General features: G+C 44.2%; 2 protein-coding genes across 10 annotated transcripts in view; both read left to right on the top strand.

The window, feature by feature from the left end:
- Window positions 1-5,773, top strand: part of KIF1B (kinesin family member 1B) — a 97,307-nt gene extending 91,534 nt beyond the window's left edge. For all 9 annotated transcript variants that reach the window (XM_075114418.1, XM_075114415.1, XM_075114413.1 and 6 more), the window contains 2 exons: window positions 129-247; window positions 1,034-5,773. In XM_075114418.1, the coding sequence (XP_074970519.1) occupies window positions 129-247; window positions 1,034-1,076 (162 nt within the window). In that variant the 3' untranslated portion in view covers window positions 1,077-5,773. The remainder of the gene's footprint in view (window positions 1-128; window positions 248-1,033) is intronic.
- Window positions 5,774-8,073: 2,300 nt separating this feature from the next.
- On the top strand, window positions 8,074-20,542 carry PGD (phosphogluconate dehydrogenase). Its single transcript, XM_075114421.1, has 13 exons — window positions 8,074-8,184; window positions 9,144-9,219; window positions 9,658-9,837; window positions 9,979-10,044; window positions 11,169-11,287; window positions 12,711-12,780; window positions 13,141-13,275; window positions 14,009-14,198; window positions 16,779-16,909; window positions 17,424-17,557; window positions 17,900-17,999; window positions 19,541-19,663; window positions 20,233-20,542. Exons 1-13 carry the CDS (start codon window positions 8,177-8,179, stop codon window positions 20,350-20,352), a joined length of 1,452 nt encoding a protein of 483 aa, XP_074970522.1. The 5' UTR covers window positions 8,074-8,176; the 3' UTR covers window positions 20,353-20,542.
- Window positions 20,543-21,028: the final 486 nt, after the last annotated feature.

Genomic DNA, 21,028 nt, shown 5'->3' with positions numbered 1-21,028 from the left:
CTTAAAGACATTAGGTAGGTCTTGGGCTTTTTAGAATTTGACATAGCGAACTATTCCTCAGAGGGGAAGCGTGCGTCAGCTTCTGTGCTGGTAGACTTCAGTATTTTAAATTGTCCTTAATATTCCAGACACCCAACACATTTGGCATATGCACAAAGCATCGTGGGGTCCTGCTCCAGGCCATCAATGACAAAGACATGAATGACTGGTTATATGCCTTCAATCCACTTCTTGCTGGCACAATACGGTAAGAGGCAATTCATGGGCAGACAGTGCTGCAAAGCATAAAGATAGTGAGCTAGTCCTAAACAAGGACAGAATTTAATCTTGTTCTGAAGAATTTGACAAGATGGGTGAACTGAAGGAGGGAGGAGAGTAGGGGGGGGGGGGGGGGGGGAAATCCAACAAGCCTTGTATTTCAGGAAATACAGTGGCGGTTGCTTCGGCTTGTGGCATTCTTAACAGATGGATCCAGTCTGAATGTGTGTGGTATGCTTCATGCAATGCTACATTTGGAGGCCACAGAATGGTTTCCTTGTTTTGCTATTTTACAGATTTCTAAAGGTTCTTACTGCCTCTGTGCAGGCGGGTCTGGACTGCCTTTTCATTCTCTTGATTATGAGCTGAAGCAGAAATTCTCATTTCTTTCCCTTTTTTGAACTTCTCTAGAAGTCTTCCCTTTAGCACAGGTCACAGACATCCCATGCTTGCTGGAAAGATCTTACTCTACACTACAGTAGCTCTTCCTTTCATTAAAAAAAAATAATTTTAAACCTAAGGTATTACTGTACAGCATCAAATAATTTCTGAACAGTGCAGTCCTTAAAAGATCCAGTCTTCCTTTAAAGGAATGCAGCGGAAGAGTGAGAAGCTGTTCTCATTATAGCCCTTGATGAGTTTTACTTTCTACTCTTACGGAGTTAGCTAGGATTATATGAAAGGATTTTTTAAAAAAAGGTGGACAAGCTGTGGGGAGGGAAATAAAATAAACTTCCAGATTTCAACAAGCACTTTTTTACTTCTTTTTTGGCAGGTCAAAACTGGCTCGAAGACGCACGGGCCAGCTGAAGTACTGAGTCCATGTAACGTTCTCATCTGTTCTCCCTAACTCACCTTCTGATAGATAAAGTGTTACCTCTCATTTTCTCTTTGTGATTCTTGACAGTTTCTCTTGTATGTAATCCTGTGGCTTAACATCCCCTACCTTCCCAGCTCTTTCAGCACATTTCCTAGGTATTCTAACCCTACTTTGTTTCTTTTCACTTGTACTGAGAATCATACTAGTAGCATGTGGCCAAACAAAAAGAGAAAGAAAAAAAAAATCAAAAAAATCAAGTGATTATGCACGACTCTAAAAAGAAAAAAAAAAGTTATTTATTTTTTCTTACAGTTGTTCTCCCATTCCAACTGACGTTTTGGTGTCTGTCCCACTGTCCATTCTTGTCTGTCTCGACTGCTGCAGGTTTTTAATTCAGTTTGTGACCTGGCAGTAGTCATTGGTTCCCTCAGGGCAAAGTTGTAATGCCAGGGAAAGATAAATTCTTCTATGTAGACATTACCCAGCCAGGAACTGCAATAGCTCCTCAGGCTTTCTGGATCCAGCCGCTAATTTAAACGCTGTTGAAAGCTGATATTGGACAAATCTATCTGGACAGACTGGACTTTGGACTTGGTGCAAGTTTTTAAGTTTCCAGGGTCCAACAGGCTAAGGCACGAGCTGGAAAAAGACAGGGAACAAACTGAGAGGGGCTGGCTTGAATAATCTGCCTTTGAACTCGTGCTGTGGGGTTGCAGGTGAACAGTGCTTGGCTTTAACTCTTTCCCAGAACATTAACATTCCTCTGCCTCTGAACTGAGCCGAGGAGACGGAACTTGTGCTGATGTGAGGAAAAACAAACCACGTCGCTGAAATATTAGATATAATCCCTACAGTTTTAGATGCTCGGCCTCATATTAGACAGGTGGAGAGTGCTAAGCAAATGGAACAGTGCGTTGTTCCCCAGAGCGCTTTCAGGAGATCACCACAGGAGGGCAGTAACCCCTCTTTCTGCTTTTAGTCCTGACTTCTGAGTTCCTGTAGCAACAGTTCTCACCTCTTTTGGAAGAGATTTACAGTTGTCATTGGTATGTTAGGATAAACTGCTCTACAGCATCATTCTGAAAGGCCTGCTTTATGCATGCACCCCTTATCCGTAATACTCGGATGACATCCCGTCTGTTCATGGGGAAAGCATCCTCTGTCTACAAAATACTTTCTAGACCTGGCACTTACAGTATTCTCCAGGGAACAGCAGGATGCTTTCAGTTCCTTTTGGAATAACTGTTGAATGTCTCCTACTGTCCCTGCTACAATTTTCATCAGCTAAAAACGCCTAGTTAGTTTTAACTTCAGAATTAGTCCTTCCTGGAGGATGGATCAAGTGGACTGGTCCTGGTCAGTGGGGTGTAATAATTGGCTGCTGGGTGGTGTTAATTCTTGACCTACAACCTAAGTTCTCCTTGTGGCCAAAGTTTTGGTCCTTGCCCCAAGAAAGGAAAGCAGAATGAGTTCCCTTTCTGAGAATTGAACTCATCTTCCTTAGTTAGGTTTTCAGGGAGATTGGGCGGGGGGAGGGGGGGGAGTTGTTTTTGTTTACTACATTTCAGACTGCTGTGCTATACTTTCTTGACTTACCTTGGGCACTGATAAGGCTAGCTGTGTTCCTGGGGAACATACAGGATTTTCATCCTGAGGTTCTGACCTCTCAAAGGAGAGGTAAAAGCATTTTGTTCCACTATTACAGGAGGCACATCTAGGCACACTCCAGCTCAAGAAGGTCATTTTGATTCAGCTCACTCATCAGCAGGTCATGCCATGCACTGGGCATTCTGTGGCCAGAGGTGTACATGGGACTGGCGTCAGTCGAGCAATTTTTTAGCTTTATGGGGTTTTCCTTCTTCAGTAAAGTGCAATGCATAATGATACCTCCTAAAAGCATGGTTAGCAAAGGAGCAGGGAGATGGAGTCTGACACTTGCTAGGACACACCTTTATATATTTCAAGATAGTGCTCAAGCTAAATGATGTGCTCGTGCAATCTCCTATGGTCCTCAGATTTATTACAGAACTGGAAGCCAGAGTGAGGGAGAATCCTGGGGACCCAGGAACATAATAGGGATGGTTTGGTTTGTGGGTTGGTTTGTTTTGGTTTTTTTTTTCCTTCTCGTTTTGTCTTGTTTAATTGTGTATGACTTAATACAGTGACGATATTCCTTAGTTACACAATGGATGATAATGCACATCCAGTGTGTGGATAAGTAAGACTGCTAATGCTGCAGGAGGGCTCCCCAAGCTGAAGCTAAGCTGATCTCAAGAATTATGTTACTTTTAAGCACTACGCTGTTGCTGCCATCACCACTGTTTATAATGAAAGTGGAACCAGTTTGAGGAGGGGTAGCGATTTCAGTGGTGGTATTTTGTGACACACTGACAGCATTTTAATTTTTTATTTTTTTTTTAACTAGAAGAAAACTAGTTTGCTACGTCTTTGCTTTGGATAAGCCAGAAGATGAATGAAGGGGATATAGGCATTGCATAGAAACATGATTAAGGGATCTTCCTTTAAAAGCAGGAAGAGACAGGTGCTTATTTTATATGGAGCTGGAAGTGTTACAGCTGCGTTGCATAAATGTTGCTATTCTGTCTAAAGACTCCAAGCAGCTTCTGATGACTTTGTGTGGAGAACAGATCATCAGAAGAGCAAAACGCTGTTTTTAAGCATCAGTGTCTCTTAAAGCTGCATACTCTGACAAAATAGATTCTTGTGTGGAGTTCAAATGGGCATTACTGTATTCAGGTCTGACATAAAGGCATACAGTTACAATTTTTCACCAGTTATTGAAGCCTAGTTGAGACGTCGGTTTCCCTACTTAAAACTGGGCTGAAACCAACTTAAGTTTTCTTTAAAAGGATAACAAAACAAAACAAAACAAAACAAAACAAAAGGATTTCCATTCACTTGAAAGCATTTTTTTTATCTAGCCCAACATGTTAGAAATTTCTTTTTGGAAGCAGAGCAAGAAGGGAAGAAGGTGCTAAGCAGCCTTTTCTTGACATTGAAAAACCCACTCTTGGTTACCTACTGCGTGTATGTGAAGTCCTGGGGTCAGGCAGCTCTTGGGACTCAGCCACTGCAGACGAGGCATCAGTGCTGTGGGCCTGCCAGCCCATGGAGCATAAGCACTGGTAGTATACGTGATAGGCATTTTTTGGAGAGAATGAGTGTGAAACTGTGCTGTAGTTTGGGTTTTTTATGTTGCTCACTAAAAGGAAGGAGAAAATTATCTTTTTTGTCCATTGAAAAACATGTCGCTGTTGTTGGAGCTTCCTGGATATTTTAAAATTAAACTAAACCTCCTATACTGTATTTTAGAAATGCACTTTAAGTACCTTTTTAAAGAAGATTCCTATGTTCTGGGATGCAGAAGGGAAAGGAATATTATTTCCACACCACTGAGAAAGGGGTTTTTTGGTCAGTGTCTAACAGTCCTTATTACTGATCTGCAAGGTATTTCAAAGCAAAGACTTTACTTTTTGCTGCTTGTTATCTAATTTACAGGGATTTAATTTTATGTAATGTATTGTATATTTATACATCTGTAATTAATTGCACATTAGATAAGAGGATTAGCTTTGGAATAACGCCCATTGGTACTATACAATCAACTAATACTGCCTCTGCCTATGCATCTTTCTGGTACTCTCGCACAGCCTTAGTTTGTGTTAGTTTATACTGTGGTGGGTGTTTTTTTGAAGGTGCAGCTGTTAACCTGCTGCTCCAAGGACGGATACCAACGCTGCTCTGGAACGGTTTGTTGAATGTACTTTAAAATGGGTCTCTAACGTGTGCGTTGCATCTCTCCATTGTGGTTAATAACCCCAATATGTGGTCTGAACTGTACTGTATGTAGCAGGAATGTATTAATTTTGTGCTTCCTTGTTTAAAAACATCAGCTGTTCAAGAAAGGGATTGACTTTTTTTGTTCAGAAGGCCATTTATGCGTTCTAAGTATTTGAAATCACAACTAGTCCAACACTAACCAGATGGTTGTGTCCAATGTTGTTTGGAACAGTTCTTAAATTAACAGGCTCAGCTGTGTATTCAGAAAACTGAGGGTATGGAGGTCATAAGTCTTCAATTCTTAATGTTGCCAAGTGAATGGCCTGATCCTGAGCAGTGCTGAACAACTACTTGCTTGCCCTGAAACCCGGGGTTAGAAGCAGAGGGAGTCTTGAAGGATCAGCACTCCCCAGGACCAGTTCTTAATTTTCCACTCTGCTTGTTCATACTTCATGTGCAGTTGATTAAGGTTCTTGAATTTGGACATTAGACATGCTGTTGCACTGAAATACATATTTTTTTTAATTGCAGTCCCCATTTCCCTGTTTAATCTCTCTGTACACAAGGTATACAAGGTATATGCTGTGTAAGTGGCCTTCTTGAACAAATCTCTTTGCAAACTGATTTCATCCCAGCGAAGGAGTGTATCAGCAACACTGTACATTAATTTCAGGTTTTCATTTTCTTATTTTATTTTGTAAATATATCTGATATTTGGAGCTTGAGTATACAAAATGTAAATATAGTTCATGTATTTGTACTAATTCTGATCCATTTGCTGTATAGCCTTAGGTGTGCAATGCAGATATCTAACTGTGTATGGTAACCTTGCACCACTGAATTGTTAGTGAACGAGGTGAAACAATAAAGGTACAACCAGTGCATTAGCAGGTACGATGTGTGCTCCTTTTATTATGATTCAATTACTGGTATCTCTTGCATTGAAAACCTGTCCTGATGAACAGGTTTATGCATTTGTGAAAAGAAATTTGTCTTGGCTGTTCTTGAGCAAGATGAGAAGCCCTTCTTATCCTTCCTCATCCTTTTCCCCTCTGGTATGTCACGCAGCATTTCCAAGTAGTTTTTGGATGATTTCAAAAGATTCTTTTGCTTGAAAGATAAAATAAGGTTGTCATAGTGCTGCCAATTACGGACTTGCTTATCTGGGGGTGACCGTTAAAAATGACAGGAAGCGTGTGAAATCAAACCACTGAAACATAACAGCAAAGCGTAAGGCAGCAGCTCTGCAGACAACGATGTGCCAGGGAATCCCTGTGAATCGCTCTCGTCTTGGTTTGAAAGAGGACAGTGCTTTATAGCTTTTAAAAGTCACGGTGAGCAAACTGGCCAGGGCATTCCCAAAGCATTTTAGCCCCACAAAAATGGACCACCACTTGCTGTCAAACACCTCTCCTAACTGTAAAACAGCTGCGTGATGGCAAAATACTTTCATCAGGCTGTTGGCTAGATCTGTTCTTTATCTGAACAGCTATCATGGGTGCCTTGCTGCTTTGCTGAGCCCTTTTTTTTTTTTTTCCCCTAACTAGGCACTTGAGTAACCTGTTACCTTTTTCTGGTTGCTCTTCTGACAGCTTATTTAGTACTTCAGAGAAGCCGCTAGCTGGTTTACTGCTGTCAGATTCATTCCACTCTCAATGCCCCAAAATAAGGTGGACCAAACCCTCGATGGGTCACTTTGCTGCCAGTCTTCATGGGTACACTGTGCGTTTAATAGAAATGCTTAAAATGTAGGTTTGTCTTGATGATGCATCTGACTGTCACGGAGCAAAGGTATGGAACTAGCTGCCTTCTCTTAAGATTACAATTAGGTTTAATGCTGACAGATGGGCAGGTTTCCTAAGTTTTCTTTTGCCCAAATTCTAGGAGGCATCAAAGACAAACTGACAGCTGGGATATCTGAGGTGGTGACTGCAGGGGTTTCAACGGGGTTTCATAGAATCATAGAAGGGTTTGGGTTGGAAGGGACCTTTAAAGGCCATCCAGTCCAACCCCCCTGCAGTGAGCAGAGACGTCCTCAACTAGATCAGGTTGCTCAGAGCCCCGTCCAACCTGGCCTTCAATGTTTCTAGGGATGGGGCATCGACCACCTCTCTGGGCAACTCTGCCAGTGTTCCACCACACTCATAGTAATAACTTTTTCCCTTACATCCAGTCTAAATCTCCCCTCCTTTAGTTTAAAACCATCACCCCTTGTCCTGTCACAACAGGCCTTGCTAAAAAGGTTGCCCCATCACTCCTATATTCCCTTTTCAAGTACTGGCAGGCCGCAATAAGGTCTCCCCACAAACTTCCCTTCCCCAGTTGAACAACCCCAGCTCTCCCAGCCCGGCCTCGCAGCAGAGGGGCTCCAGCCCCCAGAGCATTTCTGTGCCCCCTCTGCCCCCACTCCAACAGCCCCGTGTCTGTCCCGTGCTGAGGAGCCCCGAGCTGGAGGCGGCGCTGCGGGGGGGTCTCACAGAGGGGGGCAGGGGGGCAGAGCCCCCTCCCTCGCCCTGCTGCCCGCGCTGCTGGGGATGCAGCCCAGGGCACGGCTGGCTTTCTGGGTTGCAAGTGCACAGTACTGGTTCATGTCCAGCTTTTCATCCTCCAGCACCCCCAAGTCCTCTGCAGGGCTGCTCTCCATCCCCCAGCCTGTGCGGGTACTGGGCTTGCCCCGACCCAGGGGCAGGACCTTGCACTTGGCCTTGTTGAACCTCATGAGGTTTTCCCAGGGCCACCTCTCCAGCTTGTCCAGGTCCCTCTGGAGGACATCCCTACACCCCTCAACTTGGTGTCAGCTGCAAACTTGCTGAGGCTGCACTCGATCCCACCAAGTCATAGAAAAAAAGTCATAGAGAAAAGACAAAACCGGGTCGCTGTCGGAGGAGGCACAGCTGTGCCTGTGTGTGTGGAGGCAGCTGCCACCAGCTGGAGGCTGGGGCCGTCCCCCGCCGCCTCCGCCTGATCCGCTGGCCGCTCCGGTGGCCTTCCCTGGCCGCCACCTCCTGTGTTTGCCACCCTCCGTGGGCAAAGGTGGACGGAGGCCGCCTTCCCGCTGTGGCGGTACCGAGCGCGAGTTCCGCCGTGCGGGGGCGCGCTGCCCCTTTAAGAGGGCGGGGCGCCCGAACCATCGGCCCATGGGCGGGAGGAGGGGCTTGACGGGTAGAGCCAATGGGCGCGCCCCGCCCCGCCCCCCCCCGCGCGGCTGAGGGCCGGCCGGGCGCGCACCGCAGGCCGAACCCTGAGAGCCGCCGCTGCCGCCCTCAGCGCCCCTCGGCTCCCCTCAGCGCCGCCGCGATGGCCCAGTGAGTGCGGGCGGGGGCTCGGCGGCCGGACCGCGCGTTCCCCAGGCGGGAGCCGCCACCGGGGTTGGGGGCAGCGCCGAAAGCCGTTCGAAAGCCGTTCGTGGTGGCGCGAGAGGCGGGGGGTGCCCGCCGCTCCCGGGAGGGGCCTTGCCGACCCCTACCGGGGAGAGCGATGTGGGGCGGTGGGTGATTCCACGCTCCTGCGTGGCGGGGAGGGAGAGGGAAGGAGAGGACGGGGCCCTGGTTGGCTTCTCGCCGTTAGAAGTTCCGCGGCGGCCGAGGGGCCAACGAGGAGGATAGGCCGGTTGGCTGAGAGACTTTGTGACAAAATCCGGGCGCGATCAGCTCTGGAGTCATGGCTGTGGAGCAGGAAGCTTGTTCCTGACCCGAGGAGTAGGAGTAGGCAGGCTGGGTTTCTCTGCGTGCACGCCCCGTGCAAGCCGGACTAGGCAACCTCTAGCAGCATATCCTGTTTCCCTCTTCTTCTTTACTCACCCCAAATGTGAGACAGTTTGCGTTACGGAAGCAAAAAAATGATGTTGCTTTCAGACGCGATGTTCTAGTGGGGCAGCTGCTAAATACGGAGCTGTGATTGAGCTGGATCCATCAGTGGCATGTTAGAGCCGCTCACGTTACTCCCTGCCTCCTAGCGCAATGTTTTGGGTAGCTGACTTTTCTTACTTACCTAGTTGTGTCTTGGCAGTTGGGAAGAAATCTGGGTGACTTGAAACATGCTTGATGTTGGCCTCCACTCCGCTGGACTGACTGGGTGCCACAAGGATCTGCTGCTGTAGTAGCCTACAGAATCAATTCAGAGCATGGGCTACAGCATTTGCTAGGAAGGGGTGGGCTGGCTTAGCAGCTGACAGGATCCCAACAGCCTGACAGAGGGCATGGATGCTAGTGCTGGATCACTGCTGATGAGACTTGCCTGGCATTTTTGTTCTTCCACATTCCAGAGCTGACATTGCTTTGATTGGATTGGCTGTGATGGGTCAGAACCTTATTTTGAACATGAACGACCATGGCTTCGTGGTAAGCGAAGGAAAACATTGTTCAGCAAGGCTGACTCGGTAGTACTGGGGATTGGAGCTGAGCGTTTTGTGGGGTTGGGTGTTTTTTTCTCCTTGTGACGGTCTAATGGGTGTTGTTACCTCCTTTTAGTTATGACCTAGGCTGCCCTTTGTCCTGTTTCCAGAGAAAACCAGCAGTGCATGCCTGTACTCAGCTGGCCGCCTGATGTGTTAGTTGTGTATGATTTTTCCCTAAAGCTTGCTTTGGGCTTGGCCATTAACCGCAGGTTCCCAAGGCACTTGCAAAGACGTGCTGCGGGTTCTTTCCTGCTCTATGTCTTTAGGAAGGCGGAAGCAGGACAGCACATGATGTTGAACTTTGCTTGTATAATTTGTGATCTGAGCTAAAGTAACTGTTCTGTTGGCAGATTTTTATTAACGTGTTCTCTTGCTCCCCCAGGTTTGTGCTTTTAACAGGACGGTTTCCAAAGTGGATGACTTTCTGGCCAATGAGGCCAAGGGAACCAAAGTGATAGGTGCTCACAGCCTGGAAGAGATGGTCTCCAAGTTAAAGAAGCCCCGTCGCATTATCTTGCTGGTGAAGGCTGGAACTGCAGTGGATGACTTCATCAATAAATTGGTGAGGCAAACATTCTTTCTACCTGTGACTTCTTGGGGACTTGTGGAGAAATTTCCTCCAGAAGATCTTGATTATTCGTCGTTAATGAGATTTTGTTTTGAACACGTGGAGAAAACCAAAATGCTGATTTATGTTTTGCAGGTGCCATTGTTGGAGACTGGAGACATCATAATTGATGGTGGGAATTCTGAGTATAGAGATACCACGGTAAGCCTGTTTTCTTCCCAAAGTGGATGAATAAAACACATGTGATTCTTTCTCGTCTGATCATCAGAATAGGCAGTCAATAGATTGCCATCCCCACTCTGCTCAGGGAAGGCCAAACTGAGTTACCTCTGCAAAACTAGATCATGCAGCCCATTAAAAAGCAATTGTTACTGTAGTTAAGGACTGTTCTGTAAGTATCTTTTTATAGAAGTTGCCCAAATCATCCAAGAATATTTTTACTGACATCTTTTAAAGAGTGAAGGCCTTTAGAAAACTTCCTGTTACAATCTTAAAGGGTTTTCAGGGAGATTTGAAAATCTAAGGATATTTATAGATTTGTTGTTGTATCTCAATCCTACATGACCATGGGAAAATCCAGTAAGGCAGAAGAACTGCTGGTTTGGCTGTCTTGGTAATAAAAACAGAAGAGTAATTATCTGTTTTTTTAAAAAAAAAGAAAAGCCTGCTCGTGAGCAGGCTGTAACTATAGAAGTTACATTAACATATCTGGGATGCTTATGTGAAAGTATTGTATTCAAATATGTACTTCTGAATCTTAGAAGGGGTGCTGGTAATAGTCTTTCTGCTTTGGCATCCTGATCTTGGATAAGTGACTTGGCCATGCCAGAGTGAAAAACAGGTACTAAATGACGATTAATACATGGGGAGCTTGCAGCTCCCCATAGTGATCTCAGCCTGTGCTTCTCTCCCACTCAGAGGGAATCAGCTTCTCTTATAACTGTCCGTGCTCGTACCTACATGCTGCAGTGATCTCAGCAACTGCACCTTGGGCCTAATCTGCCTCCCCCAGGTCTTTGCACACAGCATGTATCACCTGACACTTAATTCTGAGTCTTTTCCAGCCTCAGTACTGTTCTTGTCTATTTGGTGCATATAAGGACTTTGTTTTCTCAGCATGTCTCTTTTGCAAGGATCCATGTCAAAAACGACAGGAAGTTTCCTAATGTTCGCTTTGGTGCATGTACTAGCTTTCTCTAAGGTTGTCTTCTAGCATGTCCAAAGCAGAATTAAAAACCTTATTTTAGGTCTGAATTGCTAACCTTTGTTTGTAAGGCTCTGGCATGAAAATAAATTAAATAATGCTGCTCTGCTCTTTGTTCCAGAGACGTTGTAAGGAACTACAGGAAAAGGGGATCTTATTTGTTGGAAGCGGTGTTAGTGGTGGAGAGGAGGGTGCCAGGTATGGTCCTTCGCTCATGCCAGGAGGAGCCAAAGAAGCCTGGTAAGCATGAGCTAGTATATTCTTCTTCAGAATGGTCTGCAACAATTGTCTTCTATTCATGTTGAGAGCTGAGGGAGGGAAGGAGGAGGGTGTGGGTGTGGAGAGAACAAGATATGTTGCCATTTCACTTCCTCAAGGCTCAAGATTTCTCAACTTAGCTGGGGTCATGGGCCAGTGCTGAGCTTTTGTGGCAGACAAAACAAAGGCAGGTTTTTCTTCCAGAAATTCACAGCAAAAGTAGTATCTGCAGAAATCTGAAGGGAGAAATGTGTGCCAGGGAAGAAAGAATTTTGCTTAAATTTTAAAAAAGTACTGTTCTTGATTATGATTTTTCTTTCGGGGCCCTACACACTTGGAAAGCTGTTAACCATGAAACAGGCAGCAGCAAACATCCCTGCAGTGACACACATGTTATAAAAGGAGGCTTTGGTACTTGTTTGTACTGACTATTGAATACATGATTTTTTGCAAGTTTCTGCCTGCTGCCCTGCTCTTTTGTACTCATGTTAGTGTAAAGGACTGTACGTCAGTGTTCATATTAGACTTTATCCCTAGTTGCTCATTCTCTCTGTAAACGTGGAAAGAAAAGGTATGTCTGGGCTTTACCTGAGCCTTAGAATCTCTTAAGTCCCTGTCCATTTGCATTAGCATTTCGTACCGATATCAGCCTGTTCAAATTTGGCAGCACAAAGCCAGAAACAACGTAACGGCAGCCTGCTGTCTGATCATCTTTTTGCCATAAACAGCTCAGTAAAGACAGCTTTTACCTGCCACCCTTACCTGAACTGCGTCCCCCTGCTCTCTCACAGCACCTGCAGCCCATGTACCACCTGTGCTCCTTTCCCAGTGGCCACTTTAAGTAGCTCCAACCTTGGCGTTCTGTAATGCTCTCCTGTTGGCTAAGCGATTTACTACACTAGGGGAGCCTGGCAATGACAAAAGCTCCTAATTCCTGTAATAGTGCAGATAACTATCCTTTGTGGATAACTTGCATTTGTGGAGTTTCTTCCCTCCCCCCCCCCCCCCTCCTCCAAATCACCCTGGATTTTTCTTGTGGCTATAGAACAGGATGGGATTTTGTCTCAGCTCTGCCACTGATCCTCTCTGAGTGTGAGCCTGTATCATAACCTGCCTCTATTTCCCCATTTATAAAATGGAGAAGATAATATTTGGGCTCCTTTAGATACATTAAAATTGTCTGCCCAGTGCTGTAAGCGTGATGTGGGCTGTCCCCATTTCCTGCAAACAGTGTCTAGGCCTGGGAAAAACGTATGTTTTATTTGACATTGCTGAGTGGTGGAGTATCAACTTGCCAGCACGCCTTTTGGCGGGTTACAGAAGGATGCATCATAGCAATGGATTTTTTTCTTGTGGTGTTTGTGTCCTCTGCTTATCTGCTGAGGTATATTATTTCTCCCCACAGGCCCCACATCAAGACCATATTTCAAAGCATTGCTGCTAAAGTGGGATCTGGGGAACCTTGTTGTGACTGGGTAAATATTTATTTGATACTGATGTTAAATTGTGGTTAGATCCATGCTTCGGTAGTTTGGTTGCTGAAGTTCATGCATGTTTGTCCTTAATAAAACCAGCGACATTAGTGGGTTGATTTTCTGGGTGATTGCATTCAACTCAAATTTATCCTCTCTAATTTATCCCATACAATGGAAAGACAACACTTTATGGCTGGGTCATGGGCTGAGGGAGCTAAATGGGTCTGTGACCCACAGTGTTTACAGTTAGTACTGGGCTTCTTTCCTTCCTTTAGGCAGGAGGAAGCCATGGGCAGGTATTGAACACTGGAATTGATGACAACACTGTTGCTGATGGCATTTTTTGATGTTTCCTGACAGGTAGGAGATGAGGGCGCCGGACACTTTGTGAAGATGGTGCACAATGGGATTGAATATGGAGACATGCAGCTGATCTGTGAGGCCTATCACCTGATGAAAGATGTGGTGGGCATGGAGCATGACGAGATGTCAGAGGTAATCTGTATTTTTTTTGTGTCTTGCCTTCTTGAGCCATGGTGGCTGTCTGCCGATGGCGGAGGCAGCAGGGCTTTGGGAAAGCTGCTCTGTGTACATGAAGTTAATTTTTCTGACATGCCTTCTGCCAGGGTCAGTGCACAATATTCCTGAGTAGGGAGCGGCAAGCACGTACACCTGAATGTTGACAGGAGTTGTCTAAACTCTCCCATTCTACAGCTCCTTTCTCCCCAGGAAGCACCTTTTGTGTAGAGATATGAATTACCTTGCCTGAAAAAAGCTAGTAAAACATTGATCATTGTAATCAAGCAGGCAAATCTTGCAAAGACCTCGTTGAAGCAAGTCAGTAAGTGTGATGTGTCTTGAAAGAGCAGTTTTTTCCAGCCTTCAGTGCCTGTGATGATAGGCACCAGGACAGGCTGTGCCTCTGCCTTCCCAGTTGGAGATGGTGCTCTGCAGCTCCGTGGCAGCTGGGGTGTGCTCCTTCCCAGGCACAGCTCCTGTGCAATGGCTTTTCAGCGGTGCTGGGATTATTGGTAGCTGTGGTAGGGTACCCAGAACCAGTAACTGAGATAGTGTGACCCCCTTCTGTATGTATACATATGTGTATGTATATGTATACATATACCAATAAATCAGTTGATATATATAGTAGATACATAGTAAAACGGGGTGTGTGCATATATATGTGTGTGTATATATACACACACACACACTTTTTCTCCTCTTCCAGGTATTTCAGGAGTGGAATAAGACAGAGTTGGATTCTTTCCTGATTGAAATCACAGCCAATATTCTCAAATTCAAAGACAGCGATGGCAAATACCTCCTCCCAAAGATCAAGGACAGCGCAGGGCAAAAAGGGACAGGAAAGTGGACAGCCATTTCTGCCCTGGAATTTGGAGTCCCTGTCACACTCATAGGTAACTGGTCCTTCGATCTGGCTTCATCTTTCCTACCTGCATGTACCGCATCACAGTAAAGAGCATGGTAACACAGTCATCTCAGAAATGAGCCTGCACTAGGGCTTGGCTTGCAGAAGAGGCTCTTCTAGGTATAGCTGTTTCAGTGGTCCTGCCCTTGAGAGCTGTTACCATTTTTACCTTGTTTCTAAAATGCCAGTAGTACTGTTATCATGCCTTTGTGGTGTCCTCGCAGTGCTGGTGATGACTCAGTGACAGGTGAATGTAAGTGCTGTGCTAGGTGTGTCATGCTCGATTGATGCAGTATTGCTCTTGGCAATACTCCGCCTTTTCTGCTGCTCCAAATCCCATCATAGCCTTAAAAATGTTGAAAAAAGTGGGAGGCAGGACACCTGCAAAACCTTGTGGCTTGACCACTTGACTACTGCTTGATGAGTACTTAGACTACTCTGAAGGTATAAGAATTATTTTTCAGATATCTACCTCAGTCTTCTGTTCCTGTGTTTCAGTATAACTTAGCTGACCCAGCATTAGTGTGACTAAACAGGAACACGAGGGCCGGACTGTATTATGGGCTGAGGAGCACAGACAGAGTTTTTTTTTTGAGAATAGCAGCAGACTGCTACCCTATGATGGTTGCTGCTGTTTTTCCACGGCAACAGTCAATTGTGGGATTTCTTTATACACTCTGGACTGCTGCTTGTTTTTGTTTAGTGACTAATAAGGCTGCTGACCCAAAGCCAAACTAAGATGATGGAAATGTAGTTTGTAATTGCTTTGAATATATCCTTATATCCTTAAAGTGTGAAAATTTACCTGCCCATACACATACCTAACAGTCTCATTACCCATGCTTTTACCTAACCTGGCCTCTGAATGGAATTGTGACACAGGAGTTGTAATATATCTGCAACACATTTAGAGTGCTCTCTTGCCACAGGTCCAATGTAGACTTTCTCTCTGAGTACATAGGTTGACTCAATAGGTTCTTTGCTCTTGGATTTGCTTTAATTTTCATGCTTTCTCTATGTCTTTTTCCTTTGCCTCGGCTGGTCAAGTCCTGTTGCATTAGAAGATAAGAAAAACTGTATTCATTAGGCTAAAAGAGAGTAACTGCAGTGATGGCTATCAGAGAAACACGGCTGCATTCCAACAACGTATTTTACAAAACAAGTTTTGTAAATGGTTTTACTATTCTACTACAGCTGTAGTCTTCCAGTTCTAGGCTTGAAACAGAGTTTTTGCTTGTGCTGTTACTATAGTCCCGTCTGGGGTTCTTGCAAAGATCAAGGGTGAAGGAGACACTCCCTCAATGCTGGGGAGCGCTGTTAGGTAATGATGAGTTGATAGGGAAGTATGTGCGATAGCCCTTGTGCAAACATGGCCGCTCTTAGGGCAGTTGCTCTGTGTGTGGTTTTACTGCATAAGCATGACTTGCAGACTTCTGCTTGTAAACGCAGAGTTATGCTACTCTTGCTTTTTCCTGATTTCCACCCTTCTCCTCCCCAGTGTAGAAGGAAGTTTTTGGAGAAATGGAGAGGAGTCAGTTCTGATTTTGATACGGTCTGTTAATCCTACTGCAGAGAGGATCCAGAATCTTGTGAAAGCATTACTCATTCATCTTTTATTTGGTTGGGCTTTTTTTTTTTTGTTTGGGGTTTGTTTTTTTTTTTAAATGTAATTCACAACTTACTTAAAAGGTGGAAGAAAAGTTCAGTATGAAGACTATAATAAACTTGATTACTTTCCTTCTATCAGACCCTGGAAAGGAAACTGATTGTTTTTACCCATTTAACAATACCATCTTCAACTGCAAATAAGTACAACCTAGAACAGCATGATTAGGAATTGACTGAGCCAGATCAAGAGATTGGCATTCAGCCTTTCTCTGGAGAAGCTGAAGATACTGCTTGGCTAGCTCCTTAGCCCTGGAAAATGACATTTAGTAACCAGCTTAGGGGTGTTATAAAACTTTCTTATGGGCTTCTGAATACTACTGTTATGGGCCTACCGGATTTGTAAAACCTGTTTCCTCTTACAAGTTAATCTGCTGATTTAGTCGTGATTTTAATGGCTCTTATTTTGCATGTGTGTATTTCTAAGCACACATAGTTAATATGACTTGGCATTTATGCAACAGCTTTTTATCTTCAAAGCATGCTACTGTAATTACTGAAGTGTTCAGCCTTGCCTGTCCCTAGAATGCAGTGCAACACTGTCTTTTATAGATAGGAAGAGATTTCAAAGTAAATTCTTAAAACTAAGAGCTGGAGAATGTTCCTGAGGATAATTTTTCATGCGGATGACATGTGATTTTTTTTTTTTTTTTCCCCCCTTTGTCATTTGAAAGCTGTATCAGTGAATATTTACCCAATGGCTAGGCTGACTGGCAGTTTGGTCCCCCAGTAATGCTGTTGAAATAATTTATTTGTACACCTCTATTCCCATGTGGCTCTGTTTCACTGTGCCTGCGGCTCATCTTTAGTGGCACTGTCACTGCGTGCTTGAGGACAAGTATCTCAGACCTTAACAGTGATGTTGAACTTCCTAATTTTCTGCCCTTTCCTACCATACTTAAAGGTGAAGCTGTGTTTGCACGGTGCCTGTCTTCCCTCAAGGATGAGAGAGTACAGGCCAGTAAGCTGCTGGGTGGGCCTAAAGCGACTAAATTCAGTGGGAACAAGAAGGCCTTTCTGGAGGACATACGCAAGGTGAGTCATTGTGCTTGCCAGAGTGCTGTATTAAAGCTGCATATCAGAGCAGGTTTTGGATGCTGTAAACCCTGGTGAGGAGCTCATGTTTACATTTCATGACGAGTGGTTCCTGCTTTCAGCCATCCCACTGTGCATTGTCTAGTGGTGTCCACAAAGCATAATGTGACCAATTCCTTTCGTGACCAAAGAACAGTCCTGAAGGAATTCAAGACTAAGCTGCAGTGGGCAGTGACAACTAGCTGGGGTGCAGAGGTCATAATTCATGCACAGGAGCTTACTTTCTCACCCCTGAACACTCCCATCTTTGTAATGGGGATAATAACTCTTGATCTCCCTCTGTTGAGACCAAACTTCCCAACAATTGGAAAGGATATTTTGGTTCTCAGATAGCTGAAATGTGGCTTCCGTACTCAACCCTGACGAGATGTGGACTAAACAGAGCTGGTAGGCTGTGAAGTTTCTTGTTTGACTTTGTGGGACTTCACTTGGAATGTGAATTTGGTTTTTTTAGGCCCTGTATGCTTCCAAGATTATCTCATATGCTCAAGGCTTCATGCTGCTGAGACAAGCAGCCAAAGAATTTGGCTGGACACTGAATTATGGTGGCATTGCGCTGATGTGGAGGGGAGGCTGCATCATCAGAAGGTAATTAAGATGAGGTGGTGAGGGGAGAAGAGGAGGCAATTAGGTTTTTGCGGTGCTAGACTGACGAGCCTAGAGATATTCTTGGAAAATCCGTGAAGTTAATCTGCCGATAAGATCCTGAGAGGCTGTTTGTGTCGATGGCACTAAAGGTTACCAGATGAAGCCAATTTTCTGGTGGCTTAGCTACTGCAGATTTTCTTTCGTCTTTGTTTTGTTTGCATCTTTCTCAATGTTTGCAGTCTGAGTCTGGCTGAGTCAAATTTTGGCACCGTAAATTTTGGATTCTGGGCCTTTGTTGACAGCTGTGAAATTTTATTCCTGGTTTACATGTGTTCTGCCTAGTGTGTTCCTGGGAAAGATCAAAGATGCTTTTGATCGAAACCCTGAGCTCCAGAATTTGCTGTTGGATGATTTCTTTAAGACAGCTGTTGAAAACTGTCAGGTGAGTTTCCAAGGAAGGAAGACTACAAAAACATAGTTTACAGTCTGGACTTCTTCAGCTTCTTTCCCAGGAGTCACAAGTATATTCAGACTGAAAAATGAAAAGGTAGATAACATCCTTGAAACGTCTTTGTACAACATCCTAAATCCACAGATCTCTAAACAATCCTTAAGCTCTTTGGGACTGTGTATGTGCACCTGTACGCACATAACGTTTGGGTGCAGGAATTCATCATCTATTGCTTTAAGATACCCTTCTCTAGCAGAACATATCAGTCTTACATGATCAGGACAGGAAAAAAAACCTACATCGATGGAGCTGGTTGAAATTGAACACGGAAGTTACTGAAGTGAGGCAGGCTATGCTGAGGTGCAAATTAGCATTTTGCCAGACACTGGGGTTAGTGACCTGTCCTTGCAGAAATGCCTACAAATGCCTCTTGCCTCTGTTTCATCAGCAAGTTGGAGAATGTTAATTCTAAGTGAAGGCAAAAAAGGGGGTTGCATCACTGAAGCACTACTTTATAAATCAGCATCCAGATACATCAAGTGATGAACCGAGGTCTTGTGTAACTGCAAGGTATATTGTACCGTCAGCCTAAAGATAACACAGGAGTAAACAAATGTATAGTCCTTGTTGGGTCATTGTTCTTTTCTTTAACACTAGCCAAGCTGCTATTAGAAACTTATGGTTTCCATTTTACTATTACAGAAGAGCCTTAGGCAGAAATCTAGCTATTCAGAAGTACCACAATGTCAGGAAAGAATGTCTAGCCTGTGTGAGCATGTGGAATGTGAACATTCCACAAGATACACTGCCCTGTATCTTGTGCCTACTGGGCGCTTGGATTTCAGTGCACAGAGTATAAAGCTCTGTTCTGTTACCATTGTTTGCAGCAGCACCAAAATAACTGTTCCAGACTAGACCTAGGTCTGTCCAAACAGTGTCCTGATTTGGACGGAGTTGACAGGCAGAACTAAAACCAGATTATCTGACCAATAAAGCAGTAATATATTATCATTAATAATTCTTTTAACTGAAGCTGAATATTCCACACAGGTTACTAAATCAGTTGTACAGTTGAAATGGGGATTATCCACACATCTGTCTGAAGTATGTGGTGACCTGTTATGCCCTTGGGCGGGATTTGTACCTTGCTTGATTAGAGGCCCTGAAAGCGCCTCAGTCTTTGCTCAGTATGTTCCCCACTGTGTTCAGTCTTTTGGGAGGCACTGATTGGGTTTGTGTGAAAGAATGGCATCCCTGCTGGAGGCTGTGGTTTGACTGCATGTGAAGTATATGTCTGCGCTTTTATTGTCCTCTTTGTTAACTCTGTCTTACTTGCCATTGTTTTGGATCAACCTTGTTTATGGGAAATCAGGACTTTACTGCTGCATTTGCTCAGAATTGGTCATTAGATTTCATATGATGGTAAGATAGCACATGCTGTTATGCTAGAATAGTTCATATGCCTGCACATACCTCTGAGCAACCACTGATTAGTCCCTTTTTAATTCCCCCTGCCTCTTCTTCTCTCCCAGGACTCCTGGCGACGTGTGATCAGTACTGGAGTACAGATTGGTATCCCTATGCCCTGCTTCACTACAGCACTTTCTTTTTATGATGGATACAGGCATGAAGTATTACCAGCTAACCTGATTCAGGTAGGTGCCTGAAATAGTGTAGCAGATCTGGCTACTGAAATACCATCATGTTACTTAAATACTGGTCTAAAGGCCATGATGGCTGTATGTCCTAATCACTCCAACAACATAATAATAAAGGCATAGATTGCCTAATATACTTGTGGAAAACCTGAAATTCACAGCAATAAAATACTCTGAGATGTCTGGATAAAGAACAACAGAGGTATTGGTATGACAGTGCCCAGCATGTGTTAGTACACCATCTGTGAACCACGGGTAATGATACCTTTGAATCAAAATGCTTTATAAAGAAGTAAGTATCTTTGAACCTTTGGAACTAAGTGCTTGGTTTGTAGATTAGTACCCAGCAGAAATAATACACTTGTGTGTCTGCAGAACTCCTAATTGCTCGATATTAGTAAATGTTCCATTGCAGTGATTTTACTAATAATGAGAAAATAATGTTGGATGTGTTAATACTGGAGTCAGGTCTTATTTCTAGTACTCCTGTAGTCAAGTGTCAGTAGGTGCAACTTCTCATACTGATATATTCGTGTGTCTGTTTTGCGTGTGTGTTCTTATTCTAGGCTCAGCGTGATTACTTTGGTGCACATACATATGAATTACTCTCAAAGCCAGGTGTATTTATCCACACTAACTGGACGGGCCATGGAGGAAGCGTGTCCTCTTCTGCCTACAATGTCTAATGGAAATACTTCCTCTTGAAGCCAAGATACTGTAGATCTCAGAAATTCCTCCTAGAATATCACTTTTTACTGTACTGTGCTAGAAGTTGTGTTTGGACACTTTTGTAATAACTTGTGGGTATATTTCATATATATGTGTGTATATATATATATCATACAAGAAAGCTAAATAAACTTGCTTACAAATGTATTGAGGTGTTTTCTTTCTACTGCTGCTCGCCAAAGCTGGCTAAGATGTCTCTGTGCAGTATTTAATAGAATAAGTCTTAAAATGTTAATATTTTTATTGTATTGTAGGGCATAAACTCATAGGCGTCAAGATAGAGATGGCAGCGTTTCAGTACTTGCTAAAGCGGAGAATGGCAGGCAGCACAGTAACACTACACAAGATTCCAGGGAGGTAAAAGGCTTTTTTTGGTTGCCATTATTTGTAGCAGACAGTAGCTCGGTTCTTAAAAGATTAATTCCTGGGTGTTCACCTGCATGCAGTCTTTCACACTGTGAGCGCTCTTTGTTTTATGTGGAAGGGTGAAGGCTGGGATGCATCATGTAGAAACTTGAATGCAGGTAAAGGCTGATATTCCTGTCACCAAGCCATTCTTCCTCCAAGCATTGTTCCCAGTTTTAAGCTCTGGCATAAACTGTTGGCTTAGCTGTGTGCTTGCACTCTTTTCCC

The sequence above is a fragment of the Phalacrocorax aristotelis genome, chromosome 19 (genome assembly GCF_949628215.1).
Source record: "Phalacrocorax aristotelis chromosome 19, bGulAri2.1, whole genome shotgun sequence".
Lineage (NCBI taxonomy): Eukaryota > Metazoa > Chordata > Aves > Suliformes > Phalacrocoracidae > Phalacrocorax > Phalacrocorax aristotelis.
The sequence above is the reverse complement of the archived record's forward strand: the minus strand, read 5'-3'. Positions and strand labels throughout refer to the sequence as shown.

Coding starts and splice junctions, on each gene's coding strand:
- PGD (XM_075114421.1), top strand. Junction 10,045..11,168: donor CTGAGTATAGAGATACCACG/GTAAGCCTGTTT, acceptor TCTTTGTTCCAG/AGACGTTGTAAGGAACTACA. Junction 11,288..12,710: donor GGAGGAGCCAAAGAAGCCTG/GTAAGCATGAGC, acceptor TTCTCCCCACAG/GCCCCACATCAAGACCATAT.